This window comes from Phaethon aethereus (genome assembly GCF_964289735.1).
Source record: "Phaethon aethereus genome assembly, chromosome: 3".
NCBI lineage: Eukaryota > Metazoa > Chordata > Aves > Phaethontiformes > Phaethontidae > Phaethon > Phaethon aethereus.
In genome coordinates this window covers 92,635,526-92,658,133 of record NC_138576.1, presented here as the reverse complement: position 1 = coordinate 92,658,133, position 22,608 = coordinate 92,635,526, and the positions used below count along the sequence as shown (strand labels likewise).

The following is a 22,608-nucleotide window of genomic DNA, read 5'->3' as shown; positions in this document are numbered from 1 at the left end:
TTTAACAAGACAAAAGGAAAGAACAGAGAAAAGAAAAAGAAAAGCCACAGAACTCATTTTAACTGGCAAAGCAAACTGATCTAGCACCACTGGCCTCTATAATACCCTTGTCTCAACTGCTCAGGAAACTGAAAGACGGGTCTTCAGTTAAATGAATTTACACAGCCTGAGATAACTTGTCATAGCTATGCAAGTTTAATGAAATTGCTTGAGCCAGAATTTCTCTAGATGCCATTGCATATTACTGATTTTCTAGGTTACAATTGGTCAAACATTCTGTAGAGTTATAAAGGCACAGCTGAAATAATTTAAGAACAGTACTACAAAAAAAAAAAAAAAGAGTTCACTTGATAGGTCCTTCCCCCTTCTTAATTACCTCCATAATTAGAAGGAAAAAAGTTACCTGACCCATTTTCCCCTCAGCAGGATGGGCTTAAATATCTTCCCTTGCCTCAGTTGTGTTATGGAAGTTCATCAACATGTGAATGATACACAAACTTATAATGAATATAAAAAAAATCTCACAGAGTGACACATGTCACTGAACCACACAAAACATTCTTAATTGTTTACTAAGTATCCTCAAAGTAGAGAGCACATGGAATTAGCTGCTTACATGGCACTACTTTAACTTCAGAAACTGATTATGGTGTATCCATCATTCAGGTGCTTAAGTCAAGTCTTTTTAATCACACTGAGTATTTATCTGTATCAAGTGTGGTGAGAAGAGGGAAGTTGACTACCATCTCTTGGTGCCACTTTCCATGGCAGCAGATTCTATTCTGTCTGAAATAGTCAAACAGCAAATGCTGGCTGAGACACGCCAAAGCGGCTGTCCCATTCTACCCAAGAGACTTGGCTTGCTTACCAAACCAGGATGTGGCAAGCGCAAGGGGAAAGAAGTTACTTTTCTTTTCCATTAGCTTAGGTACAGGATGAAGCATACATTTCAATTACCGAAACAAGTAGTAATGCATTTAAAGAAACAACCTCCATAAGCAGCTAACATTCAGTTCCCAATCCTAGAGAAAGTGGGAATAAGCATTCAGAGTGCAAAACACAGTAGGCAGATTTGACTGACTACAGCTGTCAAACGCAGGCAAATCATTTACACTATGACTTCTGCCCTTCTATTCGGAAATACAGATGGATTTAACTTCAAGCACTCCTCAGTGGTAGGGTTTGATAGTCTGAGGATGCAAATTCAAATTCATATTCTGATGACTAAAGCCTGGACTATTACAACACGTTACAACTGCCAGATATCTTGTATTTCAGGGTACTGTTGTTTCATCACTTGTATCGATTATTCTTCCTATCTGTGAAGGATTAAAAATCAACAGGTCCTAAACCCTTCTACTGGTGTCCTATAGTCTAAGGCTTTGAAAGAACACCCTCCCCACTCCCCAACAAACGAAATGAAACAAAGAAAACAAACAAAAAAATTACACCTCTGAAAAACAACTGCACTGCTGCTATCATACCAGACAATTTACGTGCAGAATATTGTTACCTCATGGCTAAGATTAAAATGCTGCTCTTTTTAAAATGGGAATTTAGCCAAAACAAGAGGCTGCTGAAGGCAAGCTACTCAAAGAATGAACCTGCTTTAGCTATGCCGTTCCACAAACTAAGTCCATTTCTTCTGAGTCTGCAAAAAACAAAAAGGCATCCCACAGCAGATTTTCTTAGCAAGTTAAACCCATGATCCATTGTCCTGCCAATAGAGTTCTGCTGAACTACTACAGAATTAGTCACATATTCACAAGTTAAAAAAAGAAGTGGTGAGTAAGGTTACTTAAGAACCCATATAGACTACTGCCCACTACTACAACAACAAACAAAAGGCCAAAGGTTGTGCCTCTCCTCTTCCTAGAGTTACAAAATTGCAAAAAAAACCCCACACAAAGCACTTGTATGCCTGTAGTTACCAACATCATGACCAATGATAATGAACGTTTGTCAACTACACTTTTTTCACAAGATTTCCTTAAGTCTGTAGTTCAAAAACAATTTTCTTATCACAAAAGGAATATGACAGATGACATCAGATCACACTGCCTTAACTCAAAGATATTAACTTTAAATATGGTTAGTAGCCTTATAAATACATTGACTTTTGCAATACGACTTTAAACATTGGTTTAAAGCTTACTAACTAACCAGGTTCAGAACACTAATCAACTTTTGCGTGTTCCTGTACACTTCGGGAAGTAAGCAGCAATTACAGCATCATAGAAAAGGCGTGAGATCAAACCTTTGATAGCTTTTCAAAACAATCCTAGAAATACACCATGGAAATTTAATTCCAGCTGGATGTATTTGAGGGAACTCATTTCCAGTTCAGCCATAAGCAACAACAAAAAAAAACCTAAAAAAAAAAATCACGTATGTGTGCAGAAGCATAAGCATGTGGCCTAACACAAGTCTAATCAAAGGAACACGGAAACTGAAAAGTATGAAAATTAAAGTAATACTACATTACATATATCTAAAGAAAACAGCAATTCATGCATTTATATAAGAAAAAATACAAGTATAATCAACAACAACTCCTTTTTCTATGCTTTCGCTATTGAAGTCCACTGTGTTTATTCATGGTTCAGTCACATCAATACATCTAAAGAGATTTTTCCACACTGCTTTACGACTAGAGATACACAAAGGTAGCTACCGTGAACTATAAACAGAACGGTTTTAATCTTAAAATCTGCAAACATCATAACACACAAAGCACTCCCTTCTTCCATTCTTAAGCCTATACATTTGGGAGGCTAAGCTTACTGAAGTCCTATTGTCCTTTAAAACATACATCTTCCGAAAAGTACAAGACCACAGGTATCTGAAACTACCCAAGTAATCCTAAAACATATTAAACTAGGCCCTAGTTCTTCATCAAACGCACAGAAAAATTACTAACACTGAATTACTGAAGACAAGTGCTTACCTTCAATCCTTTTTAAGGCCGACAGGCAAGTATCCCGGCTTGGAAATTCAAACGGATTATTACAGGTCCGAATGGTGTCACATTCGCATTTCCCGTTGATTATGTTACAACCTGTTATAAGGTTTTCATTGCACGGTTCAAATCCAAGAAGCTGATCATCATCCCAGTTTTCATCTAAAATAAACAAACAAACTCACTCACTATTGAATTTCACCTGCAGTATATAAATTCAGCTGCTTTGGAGTTGGGTGCGATTCACTTCAAGTTCAACATCGTGCTACACAGAAGATAACAGATTAAAAAAATTGATTAATCTAAACTGTGGGATTTGCCAAATACAATGTTTTGCGGCTGTTCTATTGCCCATTTTGCTATAGCTACTGGCATTGTTTACTTCCATCTGCATGAAAAACTATGATGTCTCGGGGAAATGCATAGCGGTAATACCAGTGAGAACTATTCTAACTGAAATAACTTTTACAGATACTTAAGTTATATTTATAATGGAAGTGAGAATGTTGGACAGAATCTGCAGCTGTTCTAGAAGTCAAAATTGAGTCAGAAAGAGAGCATTTTTAAACCCAATTAAAAAATACATCATATAGAATTCACTCCACGTTTTTTATGACAAAATGCAGGCCTTTGATTCTGTAATATGATCAAAAGTGAGTTTCCCAGCACTCCTGGATTACCATACCTACTCCAGGAGAATTACTCACGCACATCACGCTCCTTGCTGTCAAGGGGCAGGGGAATAGTTGGGCCAGAATGAGTCTCTCTGCTCAAATAATTCTGCTCCTCTTGAATCAGTCTCATCAAATGTGCATAACTCATATTCCACTCTACAACGGCTCATTTTCCTTTTAGAAGGAGACTACATGCAACAAGATTTTTTTTTTCCTCCAAGAAGCGATAAAACCAGTCAATCGAGTTCCACCAAGATTACCAGTCCTAAAAAAAAAATCTCATTTTCCTCAGGTCAAGTGCACATACAGCAACATCCCACCAACTCAGAAGTTTAAGCAAGATACATGCTTTTTATGCAAGGCTGAAGAAAATAAACTAGGCATTAGGTATTCACATTAGAATAGTGAAGATCATTTTGCAACCTTGTCCATCTGCCAAAACAAGTATTACACAATAGTCACACAGTCCACTGACTTCTAGTAATGACAAAAGGAACAAATATCTATTTTCAATCTTTACATCCTTATATTTCACAGCAGCTTTGACATTGTGCCTTCTAGTAGTTCACCCCAATTGTATATACTATCAACAAGCAAGTTTCTAATACACATCCTGCCAAGAAACATTTCAAAAAAGTTAAGACATCTTCCAGCTATGAAGGGTGGGTTTTGCTGCTGTTGCTGATCAGAAGCTGTCCTCCAGTATGGGAGGCTGTAGCCAAATATGAACTGTTTGTCATTCGGTAGTTTGGCACTCGGAGGTCTTAAAACTGATAGTAAATAACAGCATATACACACACACATAGTGAAGCTAACATGCAAGTACTGTCCACTCACAGAAACACGCAGAATATCTGCTAACCTGCAGTTTTCCCTCTCTTGGGGAAAAAACAACCAACACCCAGAAAGAGCTGTTTACCAGTTACGTACTGCGCTTGATCTACAGCAAGTGTCACAGCAGATTCTCACAGATACGTTTCTCCCTGTACAACCAACTGCTTGCTTTCTGTTATAAGTCAGCAAAGTACCCTGCTGACACAAAGCACTGAATAAACAACTAAGTCAATTTTAGACATGAATAAGGGAACCTGCATGGGAACCTCATGGCTCTTCTACTCCATATAAATAGCAAAGGAAGAATAGTCATTAACCCCAGGAAGTAATTTGTCTTTTTTTAATTTTTTTTAGTCAAAGTTAACCTATCATGCCATACAACAACTGTATCAATAAAAGTCAAAGGAAGTGTAGAAGTTCCTGGAGAGAAACTATTAAAATTCTTTCAAAAGAAGATGCCACTTCAGTAATGCTTGAGACATTTTCATCGTGAGGAGGCCATACATGCTGAGGGGGAAAAAAAAAAACAAAAAAACAAAATAAAAAGTAATGAGAATTTGGAGAACAATAATACATCCTGTTTTTGAGAAGCCGGAATGCAGCCTGGACAATTTGTATTTTACAAATCGCAGCAGTAATCCACGTAATTACAAGAACAAAAGGGGCTATAGCTACGCTCCAAGATTTGGCGTTTCAAATTCTGTAACCACAGGGACCACAGCTTCATCCAGATCGGTCTATTCCATGATCTTAACAAAACGGTTTGAATTGCTCCCTTGTTTCTGACACACAAGCTCTTCTCCCCTACCACTATGTACAGGCCAGGAGCTTCGCCCGCCACGGGGCCCATGGGGCAGCGCACCCTTGCCCCCAGCTCCCCAGAGCTGCTCTACCCACCAGCCTCGCCAGACCAGTGCAGCGCACAGGTGGGGCACAGTGTGCGACAACAGCACACTTTGGGTTTTCCAGCACACCAGTTCAGAGTATTTGTGAGTTTTTGCCTTGTGGTATTTCAGCCCTAGATCCTTTGAAGGCTGACAGAGCGATCAGCAGAGTCCCCGCTCCCCACATAAGGTAGGGCCCACCTGGCGTGCGACGCAGAGCCATCCCTTACTCGGGCAGAATGTCTCCAGGCAGATGCACCACATGCTGTGGCACTACCCACGATATCTGATTTCCAGGACAGATTAGCGTTTGGTATCTCACCTGCCACCTCTCACGGCTTTTCAGGCAGGAACAGAAAAGGAGGTGCAAAGGAAGCGCATGACCCAATACACCCAAAGCATTCAGTGCCTCACGCCGGGGAGAGGGCAGAGGGTCCCTCAGTAATATTTGCAGACTACACATCTAACATGCTAAACCTTGAAACAAGGTATTTTTCATTACTCGGAGTGAATACAAAAAAAGTCCCATTCTGACAGGAAGAATGCAGATCCAGTTTGTTCTAGCCTGGACATCTTTTACCTGACTGCTCTTCACACAGTTTCATTTAGAAACAAGATTTCCATTAATGAAGGAGCAAACATGTAACAAGAAAAAAGATTATTTTAGTTTAGTAAATTAATGCAAAGTCTAGCATGATCCTTCATGCAGGCTTAAGACTCCTTTTCTTAGTTGATTTTGTCCTTTTATCAACAGAAGTTAAAGGTCCTGTTAAATGAATACTCGTTTATCACTTAGGGTGAACCCTCAGAAGTCACATCAGTATAGGCAGAACAAAATTCCTTGGAATGAAAAGTACAGCCACATGAAAGCACCTGCAGGAGCTAAAAGGATGAATCCAGTGTCTCACTTCGATTCAAAGCTTTATTTACTTGATGCAAGGGCATCTAGTACTCCACTTGATGCGGATAAATGGCAGTCCAGTCCAGCACGCTTGTTCCTTTAGAGGTCAGCAATATCTCAATTGATAATGGAAACAAGTCTTAGGCAAAGTCTAGGCTCTGTGAAGCATATAACCTAGCCCCTATTATTCCCAAAATCATAATGTCCTGTGGACTATTCAAAAAAAACCAAACTTCTACACACCAGTGATTTGGAGACCTGGGACAGTTCCTGAGCTATTCCAGATTGCAGCACAAACACTTCCCTGCATGCTCTGTTTGACCCCCTCTATGGCTTCCTTTTCAGGAGAGTGCTCTTTCATGCATACTTCTCAGAAGTCTGAATGTTAGGAAGGAAGAAATTGAGATATAATCATTTGCGAATGCTTTCCTTCTCTGCAAGCAGGGTTGACAAAACCCAAATGTAAGAATCTAAGAGCCTCTCAAACCTCAGAATGCGCATCCTGTCCATTAGCTGACTTCTAGGACTTAAAAATACAAAAATCAAGTAGGTGTTTAAGATTCTTAAGTTTTTAGAAACAGTCCAGCTGAAGAGCAGCCCAAGCAAACTGTTAGTTTTCATCCAAATTGATCTTAATTTTAGCTGCAATTTTCACAACCTCATTGTACTAGCATGATCACATCAGGGCAAAAAAGGGAAGGGCCACTCTTTTTAGCAGTCCTGAGTTGACATTGAACTGTGGTTAAATAGCTACTCAACTACCTTTTGCACACACACACCTAGAAGTGGTTCAAACATTCCTAGAAGGCTGATAACTATAGCTTGAAAGTCACTCACTCAAATCATTTCCATCCACATGCAGTTCCCCACTCTTTGCAACTCATTCAGGCAAGTTCCCTTTTCAGACAACGAAGCAGTTCTGCATTTACCAAGACCAAAGTTAAGTCTTGGACAAAATACTTTAAGTTCTTCTAAGTGTGCTTCCATATCATAAGGAAGCCATGGGAGAGGAGGCATCATGTTAATTCCAAACTTTTTTTGTTTTCTTCCACCATTCACATAGTCACTTGCTTTCTGCAAAGCAAACGTTTGAGCTTGCTAACAATTCAAGTTCTGCTCCGGGTTGCTGAACTCCCAAGTCCTATCATAGCATGTGTCTAAAGCACGGAAGAGGATTAAGGCATTAACAAGTTGAACAAGAGGTCCTTAAACAACAGGTCCAGTCCAGGAAACAGTCTGAGAAATGTCTCTCGTAAGCAGCATTCCATCACTTATTCAGTGCCAAACCCTACATACCAACACTCACAACACAGCACCACAGCAGCATGTGAGGCGTGATGCTCACAATTGAAGCATTTAAGTCTTCTTCACCTGAAGCACATTGGAATCTTATTTTTAAAGCACACAGTAGCTCACTACAGATGCATTTATTGTCCCCATATGCAAAGGATCATCTCAAAACAGGTGCAAGTTAAAAGTACAAGGAAAGACCTTTTCAGAGACGACTCCTCCATTGCTTAATTTTTTGCTTTCTCTTCCTTCAAGTTCTCAATTACTACTGTCCACCACAGAACCTTCTATTTTGTGCCCCAATCCTTCTCTGCCTTTCTGGACATTTAATGAATATCAGCTATTGTTTGGAAAACGATATAGTGTTCTCCTTCACTGTTTATAAAGCAAATGCATCACCTCAAACCAGCAAGCAACACACTGGAATGGCCACTAAAGTATCTAATATGAAATAAAATATAATATAAAAACCTAATATATAAGCACTGCACCCACATTAATCTTAAATTAGAGTTCAAGGGAGGGGGTAAACTTAACTGGAGTAAATTGAGTGAACTCCCATAATTTACATTTAACTGCAGCATGTTACTCGGCTATTTCTGCCTTTTCAAAGCCTGACAGGCAGGTTCTCAGGATGCTCAAAGAGACCATCAAATACACTGATCTGAAAAACAGAACAGTCAAAGTCGCATCTTACAGACTCTTGCATCCTTTTAAATCCTGCATTTGAAGGAGGAGAGAGAACGGGTTTCACAGTGACACAGAAGTGATCCTTACAGATGCTGGTCCTGCCCTCTGGGAAGAGGGCAAAACCTTTCAGAAGGTTCTCCACCAAACCAGACCCAAGGTCTGAGCCCCGCCACTCCAGCACACTGGTATACGCAACAGCATTTTCAAATCAGTGGTATTCATTAAGATGGTATGAGACTCTGAAAGGATTCTACAGACTTTCTAAAATAAAAAAAGGAAATACTTCTTGCCAGTAAGCTTTGGCTTCTCTTTGAACAGGAAAAGAGAATGATGGAAAGGAAATTCATGTTTTGGAGGAGCTGAACAATAGAAATGACTAATCATCACTAAAGAATGCTTGAAACCCAGCCCCAGACCTTGAAAAGCAGCAGAAGGGAAGGCTAGCCTTGAAGTGAGTTTGAGCTCATGTACTGGCTGCAATCCGCTCCACCCTCACAAGTAATTCCTTCAGTGAAGTCGTGAAGCAGGGACCAGAGCTGGCAGGAACTTTTATGGTAAGACACACAGCTGAGAGTTTTATGATAAAGCAGTTTTTCCACCTTTTGGAAGGGTCACTTTCCAAGATCAAATCTTCATGTGGAATGCACGTCAGTACAAAAGGGCTTTGCAGCCTCCTGATAAAACTTCTAGTCAAAGCTAGAAAGCAAAACCATACTATAACATTTAGTTATCTCAGGAACACCACACATGTAAGGCTTGTCTCAAATTTGACTGCTCACTTTATCTTATTCGAACTGGAGTGTGTACCTAAGGTGATCAAATCCCCAATACAGCGAGTAAGATTTTCGCTGCAGTAGCTCTGCAGCTCAGGCAGTTATTTCATACTAAGGAATGCAGAAAGTATTTAAACAAACCAGCTTTCTACTCAATTATCAGAAACTCCACAGAAGCAGTGAGGAAAGCAAGGAGATAAATGGAAGCGTTAAGTGAAGCATGTGATGTGGACAACTATTTCAAGTTTAAATCTTCCCTTGCCCACGCTGTCTGCAATATTTCAGTTCCCCAGGTACCCCCTCTTTTTTGTTTTTAAGTGGGCTTTTTTTGTTCTTTTGTTTGGCTTTCTGTTTGCTTGTTTTTTAAGACTTTCACTATTAGGGTTCCCCCCAACAAGACTGAACAATATTTCCAATAGCCTTCTGCCCCAAAGATGGTCTGAAACGGTAATTAGTTTTGAAGTCTGACCCTTAGACATTTAAGCACCTGAAAAAAAGACTTGCAAATAAGTTATTTCAATCTGACCAGAACTACATCTTGTTTGTAAATAGCAGACTGAAAATATTACACTGTGTCCCAGGGTTTAATTGGTCACACACAGCCTCTGCCAGTACTCCCCTGATTAGAATGAGCATGGACAGCAGCGTTTCAGCTGTCCTAGCAGATTTTTCCTCCAGCTCTAGAAAACTCTTTTTAAAAAATTGCTAAAGCCTCAGGAAAGGGGCAAACCTTCACACCCATTTTCCAAAGGAGGTTAAAATTACAATTTTTTTTCCCCTCAAGTTGCACACTGCACCCACACACTTCAGAAGCCTGCACGTAAAGCAACACACACCAGCTTCACTGCAAACAAGTGGCTGGCTGGCAGCTTGCTGAAGCGGCTCAGCAGAAGCAAAGCTGACAGGGGTTGGAAAAGTTTTGTTCAAGACAAATTCTGGAACAGGGCTATGAATAAAGCAACCTATACCAAGAACAGTACACACTAACAGGGGAAGCCCGATATCCTAAGCCTTTTGCCATCCACCCCCCCCCCCCGTCATTAATGCAGCATCACTGAACACCAGAATTACAGGATGTTTCAGAGGAATTACACCCAATTCCTTAGTCACAGAAGACTACAGGAAAAATTCTACATACCCTGGATTTAGAATTAGCGTCAACGCTTTTTCCTTTTTTTTAAAACCTAACTTGGAGACAGACATCAACTTGAGTCTGTCTATCAGAAGAGCAGCACTTTTTATGTTAGCACATGTAATACCATTACCACTATGACCCCAGCTTTTTACCAACAGCCCATGAGTGAGAGGAAGAAACACCTTCACACGCATACATCCAGCCTCTCAAAAAAAAACCCTGAATGGAGCACAACATAGGCTATAGCAAAAACCCTGAAGTTTAATTTGTTTCAAGGATAAGTGACCCAACAGAATGGGCGCTCTCAGATTCAGAAACATTACACTTACTAGATTTTTCACTAACTAAAAAAAAAAAAAACAACAAACAAACATCTGAAGCTTAAAGTTTTGGAAATGAGTAAGAACACGGGAATGGGTGTGTGCCTGTGAGCCAGTGGTTTTCCTCCTGTCCATAACCCTTATGCTCTCCTGCTTGTTTTCTTACTGAATGACTTGCACACTCATGATCCACAAGGTGTTAACATGATTTGCAGATTCTGAAGTTAAGTACCCCGTATACCCAGTGAAAGCTGCTGGGGACTGAATATTGCCTCTGGTAAAGGTGTGAACTGCTTCCATTCATCTCAATACATTAGTAAGGGCTTACTTCCTCCAAACATGGCCAAACTAGTCTGTTTAGACTAGAGCTCCCTCAGGGACCATCTTTTAATCCCTATGCTTGTGTGGAATTTAATCTAGACAGCCTTTATACAAAGTTATCTTCCCATCTCAGTTTATAATGGTAAGTTTCTCTATATACATAAGCTTTCTATGTAAGCATCAGCCATTTTCCAAAGTGTGTGCATGCATACATACCAAGAGGCAAAATTAAAACATAGTATTGTCAAACTACACAACTTGTGTCACCTGAAGTCTCAGGCAAAACCCTAAATTCACCATTTCCAGTTTTAGGGCCCCTGTGGATTAAAGGCATTCTCAAATGAAAGCAGTTTACAAGTCACAAGAGACATTTAATAGGTCACTTCTACAAAGTGTTTAATCCGTTAAAACAGAGAAACATTTGGTCCTGTCTGCAAGAGCTATAAACTTTACTCATTGAGATGAGGAATCCTTGAGGGGGTTGCAAAAGAAGGAGGGAAAGAAGGCGTCATTTTTGAACCATATTAATGGATTAATTATTGCATCATATGCCTGTCAGTCAAATGAAATTTTGGTTGACTAAATACTATGCAAAAAGTTAAATTATGCAAGTACTCTTGAATCAGCTAGAGGGTACTTAAAACAGCAAACATGCCTAGGGGTGCAGAAATTACTGACAAGTTTGAAGGTAGTTAAAAAAAATACTCTTTACAAAGCAGCATGATTTTGAGGAACCTGAGGAAATAACCATTTTCTGCGAAGAGAAATCCACATCAGCAGAGGAGATTACATACAGTCATATGAGATCAAATGGTTTAAAAAAATTAAAATAAATAGAATATCCCTTCAGCCTATCATGGTGAGATTGCTAGTTTTAAACTAACTGTGCTGATGCACAACAGCAAAAACCTACAAATTCCTGCATCAGTAGCCCTTCTCGTACCTGTTGCACTTTTCCATTTAACTTTTGTTGAAATATTGGAACCAAGTGATATCTAAAAATCGAAACATGATGCCCAGAAACAGAGAGGAAACCATTTCCAAGTCAAATAAGCACCTGATCCAATTCAAATTCCATGCCACACTCAAAGCTGCATGTTCTTACTGATGTTGAGATTTTGGCATTGACACAAGTCAGAGTAGAAATAGCTTACAAATTATCCAGCCTGTGCATAAATCGTCAGCATGTGCCTAGCAAGTGTTTTCTGGGGGATGCGGGAAGATGACTGTTAAATATGGTCGAGACTAGCATATCAGAAGCCGAGCATTCACCAAAGAATTATTTCTCATTCCAGTTTCACAAGTTCAGTAATTTTTGTGATAAATTTTTTTGACACCATGAATAATTTTTCCATTCCCCTCCCCATGCCCCTCACGCACCCAATAGTCTAGATTGCTGACAGTCTTTGAACCAAATATTTTCACTGTCTTCATGCCAACAATCATTCAGTGCACCACTTAATATTAAGTCCTCAACTAGATCATCAGTTCTAACACTTGATTTTAGTGGAGGAAGTTCTCTGTACCCACACGGACATAAGAACTATTTGTACATTTCCCCAGCCATTCACTACATAACAGAGTAAGAAAAAACTAACAAACAAACAAAAAGTTAAGAAATTTGGGCAACACTGTTCCAGTCAAACAGATATAAACAACTAGGTTACCCACTTCTAAATCACTTGAACTTCAGTAACTCAAAACAAATATGCTACCTGATCTTTAGGGGTCTTGCCTATGATGCAGTCCAGAAGCCAAGCATGTTAGCATGTTGCATAGAAGTCTGTCTGGAGACAAAGCATCATGTTCTAGTCTTTGGGTCCATTGACCCATTAGATACAGAGCACAGGACCAGAAACAACCGAAAACAAGGTACTCCCTAGGGTGCTAGCTACAGAAGTTACAGGCAGCAGCACTAGTTGGAGTAAAAATGCTAGCAAGTCTGTAAGCAAGTCATTCTTGCTTCAGAAAAGCAGAACAGAGCTCCATTAGCATATGTGTAAACCAATGCCCAAACAATAAAAAAATGCTTAGGTCTCCTCCTCCCACTTTGAAAAAAAAGCTAAGTTTTCAAAATGTCATTTATTCTGATCTGCTCCAGTTTCACTGCGCTTTGGTTACATACCATGTACTGTGCCCTTACACTTCATACTCTATTACATGTTTCTAGGGGAGGTCAGTTAGTTCACAGTAGGCTTAAAGGAGTTTTTGTGTGTGGGAACATCCAAGCTCTCCCAGCTTGTCCCAACAAGGAGTCAGACAGACAGTAATGCTCCAAGCTCCCAAAAAGCTACAGTTCAGTAGAAGAGACTAGGACTAGCCACAGTAGGGCAAGCTTCTACCATCGTCCCAGAGGATTAACCCACATACTTCCTGATACTTGCCTAAAATTGGCTACAGCAGCTTTCTCCTGGTCCTGAGGGAACCCCAGTTCAGAAGCTACGCGCTAGGCAAATGAGCCTCAAGTAGGCAAGGTGAGTCTTGAAGTAGCTACAGTAGGCAAAAAGAATACAATAACTGTACCCACACACACAAAAACCCAAACCCCATCAAAAACAAAACAAGAACCCAAAGCAAAGTACTACATGTTACTGGTAAACTACCAGAGCAGAAATACAATGACTTTCAATGACTACCTAGAGGCTAACTCATATGGAAGTATAATCTTAAAGGAACCTTAAAGACACCATAAAACTAGCGGTTTTGTTAACTTTGCATTTCAAGTATGTATCACACAAGTTATGTTTCTATTACACAGTTTAAAATATAGGCTCATTTTCAGCATTATTTCACATGCTACTGTTCTGCCTTAGAGAGTTTAGCAAAGCAATCAAGGCCTCTTCACCTAAGAGCACCAGAAATCAGTGAAGTGTTGAAACAGAGGCAAGAGTCATCACAAGAAATGCCTTCACAGAGTAACAGAATTTCCTTGGCAGAGCTTTTCCAAGGCTTTCCGATTCCCCACAAGGCAGGAGGCCTGCCCAGCTGGACTGCTGCAGAAGCCAAGGCGAACGTGTTCCTGGAGAACTCCAGTCTAATTAGGGGGTGGCTCTACATCAACCTTCAAAGGCAGACAGCAAGTGCAGTCTCTGCTCTAAGCTCAAAATTTCTGAATGCTAGAGTGTTTGGAAGGGGCTGTAGGCTCTCGATGCCTCATTGGGCCAATACAGCATCATCCCTGTAAAGCCAACAGAGAGGCTGGAAGTGTTCAAAGTCTCTCAAGATTGCCCCTCAGGAAGAGAACCCTCCCATGCCAGGGGAAGCTGACCTCAGAATTATTCTTTACCAAGAACACAACTGCATTCAGGAAGGGCATTTACATACTTCAGGATAATACCACAAATTGAGCCTTATATAAAGTTATGAATAGTTAAGGTGATGAGATGAACAAGGATTTCTTTCAGGTTTTGGAAGGATGAAGAAGAGAACCTAGAATCAGCAACAGATTTCATTAACAGACACTGGTTTAACAAAGACTACTCCATTTCTAGTTTCAGAAAGAGAAGCTACTAGTGACAAATGCCACAGAGGTGTTGCAGAGTTCATTATGCCAAGTACGTTAAATACTAATGCTAAATTAAGACGAGTATTTTTACTTGTATGTGCTGATACTCAAAAATAAGACACTGCTGAAGCTTCAAAAATGAGAAAAAAAATAATATGCTTATAACTGTAGCCAGTAGGGGTCATTTCAGTGTAAAAAATTGCAGTGAAAAAAGGCTAGAGGCAGGAAGGAGAGTAAAAACATCAATTTCTATTCACACAGTTCTGTAAGTCACTTCCATTTCCTCCTCCCTGAACTGGGCTGGGAAAGGGTCTGCACTCCTAGTAGACAAGATAAAAAAAAAAAAAAGTAGCCTTTATTCCATTAATGGATGAAGGCATGGCTTAGTACTACTCACCCGTCAGGCATCACCAGCCTAGCCTGTTGCACGTGTGCCCGTAAACTGCACAACTGTTCAGGCCACAGCGATCAAAAATTAGAGCTCATCAACCTCATTTTTGTGATCAGAGGTAGTACATTAAGTCCCCTTTCTTCCTTGCTGCCACCCCTTGCGCACAACAGGCACCATGAAAAGTAACACATTACTTCTGTTGCTTAGAATGAGGCAGTTTCCTGACAATTCAGTAATAGGTATTCCAGGACTATTTATTAGCCTGACAGTTCAGTTCAGTTGCTTTTCATTTACAAGAATGAAAATTAAATAGATAAGTTATCTCCCTGACTATTCCTACAGGGACAGCTGGAACTAGTTCCTAACTACAACACTAACTGAAATGCAATCTTGCCAACAAATGCTTCATACTATTTTCAACAGTAGATGGGACGTGTTACGAGTTGAACTACAGCAGCGTACAGATTGCATCACTTCAAAGGAATGAAATACTCCTAAACTGCCAGAGACGTCCGTACTGAGATACAGTAAGGAAGCTGGAACATTAAGGCATTTAATGACTGCAGGCTTTTAGTTCCTTTAATCAAAGGGCTGGGGGGGGAAGTTGTTTAAGCCAAGCTTTTACTTGAAAACGTGCAAAAGGAGAAACTCATCTAAAACCAGGTAGGTTTTTAAAGTACCTTTTCCCTCTTAACTTGTACTCTTCTATTTAAGAAAGCTCTTCCAATACATGTTAAAAATAAGAGAGACTACAGCAACGTACATATTCAGCAACACGGTCTCAACCAAGGTCTTGAAAGTCGTTTCAGGTTATTTTTAATTGCTCAACAACAGAGCTTTTAACCCCGGAGCTCGTCCTACCCAAGCAACAACCGCCGAGGCTGATGGCATCGGTTACAGCACAGGCGGGACACGCTGCCCTGCTCTGCTGTGGTTTGCAATTTATTTGTTACGGAGACAAACGGAGTTTTAAACTAATAACGAACGCCGGGACAAAGGTCAGCTGCCCACTAAAAATGACGGGGTTTAGCTCTCTCTCAAGAGTGCATCATTTTAAATCCGAGTATTTTTGGGCAGATGCTGCCTCACCAGCGCTCTGGACTTTCTACCGCCCTCTACCCGCCGAGCGCCGGCCGCCTCCCGCTCCTCTTCCAGAACTGTCGAAGCTCCCGCTCCGAGTCTCACATACATTTATACATATCCCAAACTACTGGTTATTTGTAATCTCTTTACAGCGCCATGTTTTCCCTCAACTTGGGGGGGGGGGGGGAAGGAGCTGGAGGTACAAGGCAAAAAGAGACTAAAAATTTGCCCTTGGCCTTTTGTTAAATTGTAATATATAAAAAAATAAATCTTAGAGATTCTGACATATATAAAATTTGAAGGAGGGGGGTTGAACTCCTCTTGCATTTCACACCAATTCATCACCTCACAAACAGCCGGCAGGCAGTAGAAGTGACTTTGAGAGTTCTGCCGTGGGGATTTCTCCCTCTCCCTTGATGCTCCAGGAGGGAAAAAAAAGAAAGACACCCCTTATCATCATATACCGAGGAGGACAGGCGGGGAGATATTAAGTGACAGGAACAGGAAGGAAAACTTTACAACAGATGATCAGCCTTTGTGTTTCCTTACAGAGTAGGGAATCCGGAACACAGGCATCATGTGTGCACAACTGACCTTGGCCGATTCTCCATCTGCCAAACCCTTCCCAATTCCTTGACCAAGGAATTTTAGTCGGGCATCAGCAGTCGGTAGAAACTATGAGCAAACCAGTGAAGCGCTTACGGAAAGTGAGCAAGTGGAAGCGCCTGGAAGTTTAGGTTAAGGAAACGAAGGGTAAAACTTCTAGATAGTGGTTTGTTTTGTGGTGTTTCGGGTTCTTTTTTTTTTTAAGGCAGGGTCCCCTGCAGATGGGACAGGCGGGCGGCGGGGAGGGAAGGAGGGCACACCGGCGCCTATGGTAGCGGTGCGCCCTCCTTCCCTCCCCGCCGCCCAGCGGGTACCCCCACCCCGGGGACGGACGGACGGACGGATGGATGATGTCCCGCCGCCTCTCACCTTCGCAGACTCCCACTTCGTACTCGGTGATGGAGTCTCCGTTGAGGGGCGGTCGGATGACACAGCGCAAGCCCCGGTCGCAAGCTCCGTGAAGCCCGTAAACTCCCCCGCAGCTTTCGTTACGTTGCCGAGCGCACATGAAACAGCAACCGCAGATCCCCAGGACGATGCTACCGGGGCAGCTTTTAGGTTCTTCGCATTTGGATTCGTCGCAGGGTAAGCAGACGAGAGCCCGCGTCCCCGACTCCCCCAGCAGCAGGGCCAGCAGGAGCAGCCACCCCGCCGCCGTCAGGTGCCAGCCGCCGTCTCCGCCCGGGCGTCTCCTCCCCGCCGAGACCGATGCCAGGTACATCCCGGCCGCCGCAGCCCGGCCTGGGCCGGGGAGGGGGAGCCTCTCGGAAGCCCCCTCGCCGGGCGGCGGACCCGAGCGTGCCGCGGCTCCTTCCCGCCGCCCCCGCCTCCGGCCCCCCGAGGAAAGTTTCCTCTCGAGGCGGCGGCCGCTTCAAGCCAAACTTCTCCTCCGGGAGGCGGCGGCGGCGGCTCCGCCCGCTGCCCGCTCCGGGAAGCGGCGTCCGCCCGTCAGTCCGTTCGTTCGTTCGTTCGTCCCTCGCCCGCCGGCTCCCGGTCCCGCGGCCACCGTCCGTGCCGCGCGCGAGCGACTGCGAGCCCCTGGCTGAGGCGGCGGCAGCAGGCTCTGCCCCACTCGCTGCCGGAGTCCCGACTCGCCTCCTGCCCGCGACTCGCCCCGCTCCGAGTGCGCCCTCTGCCCTTCCCCCATTGGGCGGTGATCGCCTTCGCCCCGCCCCAGCTGCCCGATCGCGCCTTCTCATTGGATGCCGCCCATGCTGGCCCCGCCCACTCCTCCTCCCCCCCCCCACCCCCGCAGCCCCAGATCCTGGGGCTGGGGAGAGACGCAGCGGAGGCGAGGAGCGGCCTGGGCCCCACTGCGGCCGCCGCCGCCTCCCCCCGCCCCTCCCCCGCCCGGGACTCCGAGCGCGGGGCGAAGCGAGGCGGCAGCGGCGGCGCCGCCAGACCGCGGGGACGGGCCAGCGGCGGCCCGGGGGACACCGTGGGTGGGGAGGGAGAGGGCCCCGCGAAGGGCGCAGCCACAGCAGGGCGACGACGGAGGGAAACTCGCGAAAGGGGCCTCACGTCCCCGGCTGCGGCGGCGAGAGCCTCCTCCTCTTCCTCCGCCTGCCCCCTCGAAGGGCGCGGGGATCCGGGACGGGGAGCGGCTCAGCGCCCTCTCAGCCCCTGCGCCACGGAGGGGGAGAACTGCCTGCTCCCCGCCCCGTCCCGCCCCCGCAGCCAGGCCCCCGCGCGCGACCAGGTGCTCCGCGGGTGCGGAGCCGTGACTGACCCGCTCTGCGGGGGCGGGAGGGGGCCTGCGCTGCTGCCCCTAACGGCGGCTGCCCCGCTCTAACAGCAGTGGCGGCGGAGCGCTGTCCCGGGCCGCCCCTCCGCCCGCTCGTACGCGAGCGGAGGTGCCGCGGCTGGCCCGTGGACCTCGGTACCCAGAGCCCCGGGCCGGCTAGCGGTCTTGGCTGGCGTACGGACACGAGGCGGCCGCGGCCACCGGCCGGCCTCCCTAGCCAACAGCTGCCGTCGCTGCCCAGCGCCGGCCAGCGTGCCGGGGAGCCGCGCGGGGCGGGCAGCCGCGGCCCTGCCGGCGCTTCGTGCGCTGGGGCAGCGGGGGCCGAGCGCCGCCCGGGGAAGGCGGCGGCCGCGGAGGGAAGCGCGGTTGCGGCGGCGCTGCCGCGCTGGGCCCGGCGGCGGGGGCCGGAGCCAGGCGCTGCCCGGCGGCGCCCCCGGAGGGCCGGCAGGCGGCAGCGCTCGGCGCCCCGCTCGTTGCGGCGGGGCGCGGCTGGAGGGGGCTGCCCGGCCCGCGGCGGGGCGAGGGAGCGGCCCGAGGGAAAAGGAAAGGAACGGCGCTGCCGAAAGGCAAACCGCCGTCTCGTCGCCGCTCGGTAACGGCAGGCGGCAGCGACCGGGCGGAAGAGGCGGCAGGGAAGCGGGTGGTTGTTGCCTTCCCGAGGGCAGCCGCTCGGTGTAACCGAGGAGAAGCTCCGCTGCTGCCATGTCAGGCCCTGCCCGGGGTGCGAAGGCGGCTGTGGGAGTAACGTACTCGGCTCTCGGAAATGCCCAGCGCGGTGCGGCTGAGAGAAGGAAGTCGCTTGCTCGGCGGGTGGGGTTGGTTCAGCTGCACGGTGCTGAGCCTGGAAAGTCTTGGGCTGCGCGTACTGGTGCCAGCGATGTGGGAAACCTTAGGAGAGAGGTTCTGGAAACTTCATATAGGTTATTACGGAGAGTGCCAAGGAATGGCTTCCACAGTTTCTCCAGTCCCACACGCTCGTCCGCTTTAGCAGAAAGAACCAGTTCTCATGTTGACGGAGGAGCTGCTATGTAAGGGCAAAACTCCCCGTTGGCAAAGCAAAGGACAAGCTGCTACCAGTAACAGAAGAACCTGTAGTGTAAAGCTTTGTCTGCAATAGCGTACCTTTTCGGTGTGTTTTAAAAAGCACGGTAATTGACTGTCATTCCCTCCGGCTTAAGCGCCTCCAAGTAGCAAAGGTTCCCTCTTGCTAGCACGGGTCCATTACTAGTGGAAACGGGACAGCCGTGTAACACGATGCTGAACAATAAAACGTTTCCATATTTGCCCGAAAGCAAGCATTTTCCATATTTGTCTATTATTAAAAATGATGTTTTTATCATATCATAATAGCTGACTATATTCTGATCCATTCAGAACTTAAACTAAATTGTAGAAGACTATTTTTCAAGAGCTGCAAATGTTTTAATTAGCCCAAATAGTTTGCAAGGCGTTGGTCTGTTTTTCAGTGAAATGTCGTCATTGTGATCAAACACTGTCAACAGAGAATACATTACATGGGTTAGGGCCACTCAGCTGACCTATCTCAACAACTAACGAACAATGAGAAGCAGCCATCTACTGGGCATCAGTATTTGAACTGATACCGTGCTACAGTTTTTAATAGATTTGGAAAGTAAATGACAAGCTGATCTCACTAAAGACACTGTGTTTTGGTGTAAACAAACCCAAGGCATACATTTGAGAACAACCAAGAACATTGTGTTTTCCTGTATTCTGGAAAGCAGTAAGTCAGGAAAGGACCCTGAAGGTCACATTAGGCAAGCGCCTCTGGATGTTATGGCATATGGACGTTACTTCTGGGTGTAGCAACACGTCAAGCAAGAAGTTTTGTACTGTTTCTTCAAAAACGCAGGTTCTTCCCTCAGCCCTTTTGTGTCAGTTTGACGCAGCACCTGCAGGGGTCAGAGTACTTTTGACACACCAAAAGTTTCCACCAAAAAACCCCACTGTCCTTCGGATGAGAGCAGTTTGTAAAAACATACCGTTTCCTACAAACTGACAACACTGCCTTTTGGTCATGGCTTTTACTGACGAGGCTCCTGAAGGGGGTTTACCTTCAGAGGGTCACTGAGATTGCTTTTCCAACGAGGCATACAGTTCCTGCGGCTGTCTTTCTAAAACACTGTTCACAAAACCAAGATTGTGCACAGAGGAATCACAAAAGTGATTTTAGTGCCAGAGAGGATGCTGCGCAATACAATACGTGATCAGAGACTTGAATTCAATAAGCTTAGTTTATCAAGAGATGAAAAGTGAACTGATTACAGTGTATTAATCCCTTCATGTGGAAAAATGAACTGGTCTATGAAAAATATGTAGCTGTTTTTCCAGGACTTGTGAACATAGCCAGCATGGAAATCCCAGACATGTTGGATTGCATGCACAGGCAGTTCAATATTTCCCAGACATGCCAAACCTACCAGTCATGTACTGTACTGATGTGCAGTATACTCAATGCACAAAGAATTCATTGGACCTACTGTGCCTGTTTGCCTGTGTGGGAATGAACAAAGAAGCGCTAGAAGCAGTACAAAAACAGATGAAGAGGAAAGCTACAGACAGCTTAGATAAGAATGTTGTAGGGCCCTGAGAAAAAGAGAGCAAACTTTTGAGCTGACTGCCAAATGACAGAGGCTTCAGCTGTGAACAGGATTAGTACCCTGCTTCATACACTGTTTACGCAGTGATAGCTGCACGTAAGGGAGCAAAATACAGAAATATTTATGGAACAAGGACCAAAATTTAGGGTTCTCATCTGCTTATGCCTTGCCCTTTAGGTAAAAGTCACCAACTGCTTGTGCGTATGCTTGTGTTTCCCTTTTCTGGCCCCAGTAATCTAAATACTTCATTGCACAGTGGCACAGATTCAACAGGAAAGGTAGAGAACACTTCTGCCCCAAACCTGAGGAGAGTCCATGGGGACAATGAAGTACTCCTCGGAAATCAGCAAATCTGGTATGTGACGACTCTACAGGGAAAGTGAATATCCCTGCTTTCCACAGCAAGAAGCAGTGAAGGATCCTTACAGGGAAATTCACTTACCCCCACTTCTTGCTGCCTCTTGATTTATTAAGGGGTCTGCTGATCCAAATAGCTTAGGAGTAAGTAGATTCAGCTACTGAAGTGAAATCCAGCTCTTAATTTCCCCTAGAAACAGGTTAGTAAATACTGCTAAATACAACTGTGGGAGGAAGAAAAGCATTCTGATAAATGGGCTGTAGCAGCTGAAATTTCCTGGGCTTGTTTTCCTGTGATGTTAGTGTTGTATCAAAGCCACATCTAGGCTGGATGAAGTTGCAGCAGTAATCGAGTGGAGCTATACAAGTTTCTTGGTCATCAAGTGGTCATCATGTGGAGCTTTTGCAAAACCACACAGTGGGCTGAGAAAACTACTAACCCCTTCACTAATTCCTCAGTCCTGGACTCACTCCCGTTCCTACTGGTAAATCTCCCCCTGTGAAAAATAGGTGTTCAGCATAAATCTCCTGGTAAGTCTGATGTTCACAATAATGACCACTGAAATACAGATTTCATTTTATGGCAGAGGTGAAGATGAGGTTTATACTACCAAAAATAAAAACACCGCCCCCCCAACACTAAATAAAATGTCAAAATGTCTTAATTTCAATTCAAAATATTATTTCTACTGTTCTGGTATATGCTGGTAACTCCTTATGTATCTTCTGAATTTTGGGAACATTGATGTTTTAATATCAAAATTGTACTTTTTTTCTATGCAAGTGTTTTATTTCTTTTCTATGTCTTTGTTGCACATTAAATTCCTTTTTTATTCTTTAGTCTGGTAAGATTGTTTGTGTCTCCTTTGTAGCAGTCTCTTGACATAAACTCTTTTGTAAACAGGTTATACACATGAGCAATCTCTACTCCCAGAAAAAAAGGATCAAGATGAAACCTGCCACTAATAAAAGCAGTGCTGAATCAGTCTAAAACACGGGAGAATAATTTCTCTCCTCTTCACAAACATATCATGGACTTATTACATTAGTAGCTGCAAGGTGTTTCAAAACCCTTAAATGGAAAATGGTGGGAAATTGGAAAAGCAAATGTGAGAATTCATTTTAATAGAAGCAATCTTAAGAATTGTTTTGAACCAGTTCATAATAAATAAATGGCCCATCAGGTAGTCTCCATTGGTTGTTTTCAGCCCTAAAAGCTTTTCCTCTTAGTTGAATCTCTAGCTTGGGACAGCTCAGCAGTTCAAAATTTAAGTCTGGAATAACTGACAGGCAGAATTGTTTGTAGCTTTTTCCTAATACATCTTTGATTGCTCATATGGAACATGCAAGTATAAGGACCTGCTTTTTTAATGGCCTCAGAGCAACTGCAATTTTAAAATACAACTGCATGACTAATTTACTTGTGCATGCTTTTGCACAAATTTAGAAACTAGACATTAATAAAAATTATAAATAAATAAGCTATAAATGAATAGGACTGCCCAGTTACAGGTGTGGTT

General features: G+C 44.2%; 1 protein-coding gene across 1 annotated transcript in view; it reads right to left on the bottom strand.

The window, feature by feature from the left end:
- CRIM1 (cysteine rich transmembrane BMP regulator 1) overlaps positions 1–17,144 on the bottom strand; it is a gene marked incomplete at its 3' end in the record, with an annotated part of 189,569 nt that extends 172,425 nt beyond the window's left edge. Inside the window, exons 1-2 of the mRNA XM_081997721.1 lie at positions 16,736–17,144; positions 2,948–3,121 (exon numbers count right to left, since the gene is read on the bottom strand). Of these exons, the coding sequence (XP_081853847.1) occupies positions 2,948–3,121; positions 16,736–17,087 (526 nt within the window). The 5' untranslated portion in view covers positions 17,088–17,144. The remainder of the gene's footprint in view (positions 1–2,947; positions 3,122–16,735) is intronic.
- Positions 17,145–22,608: the final 5,464 nt, after the last annotated feature.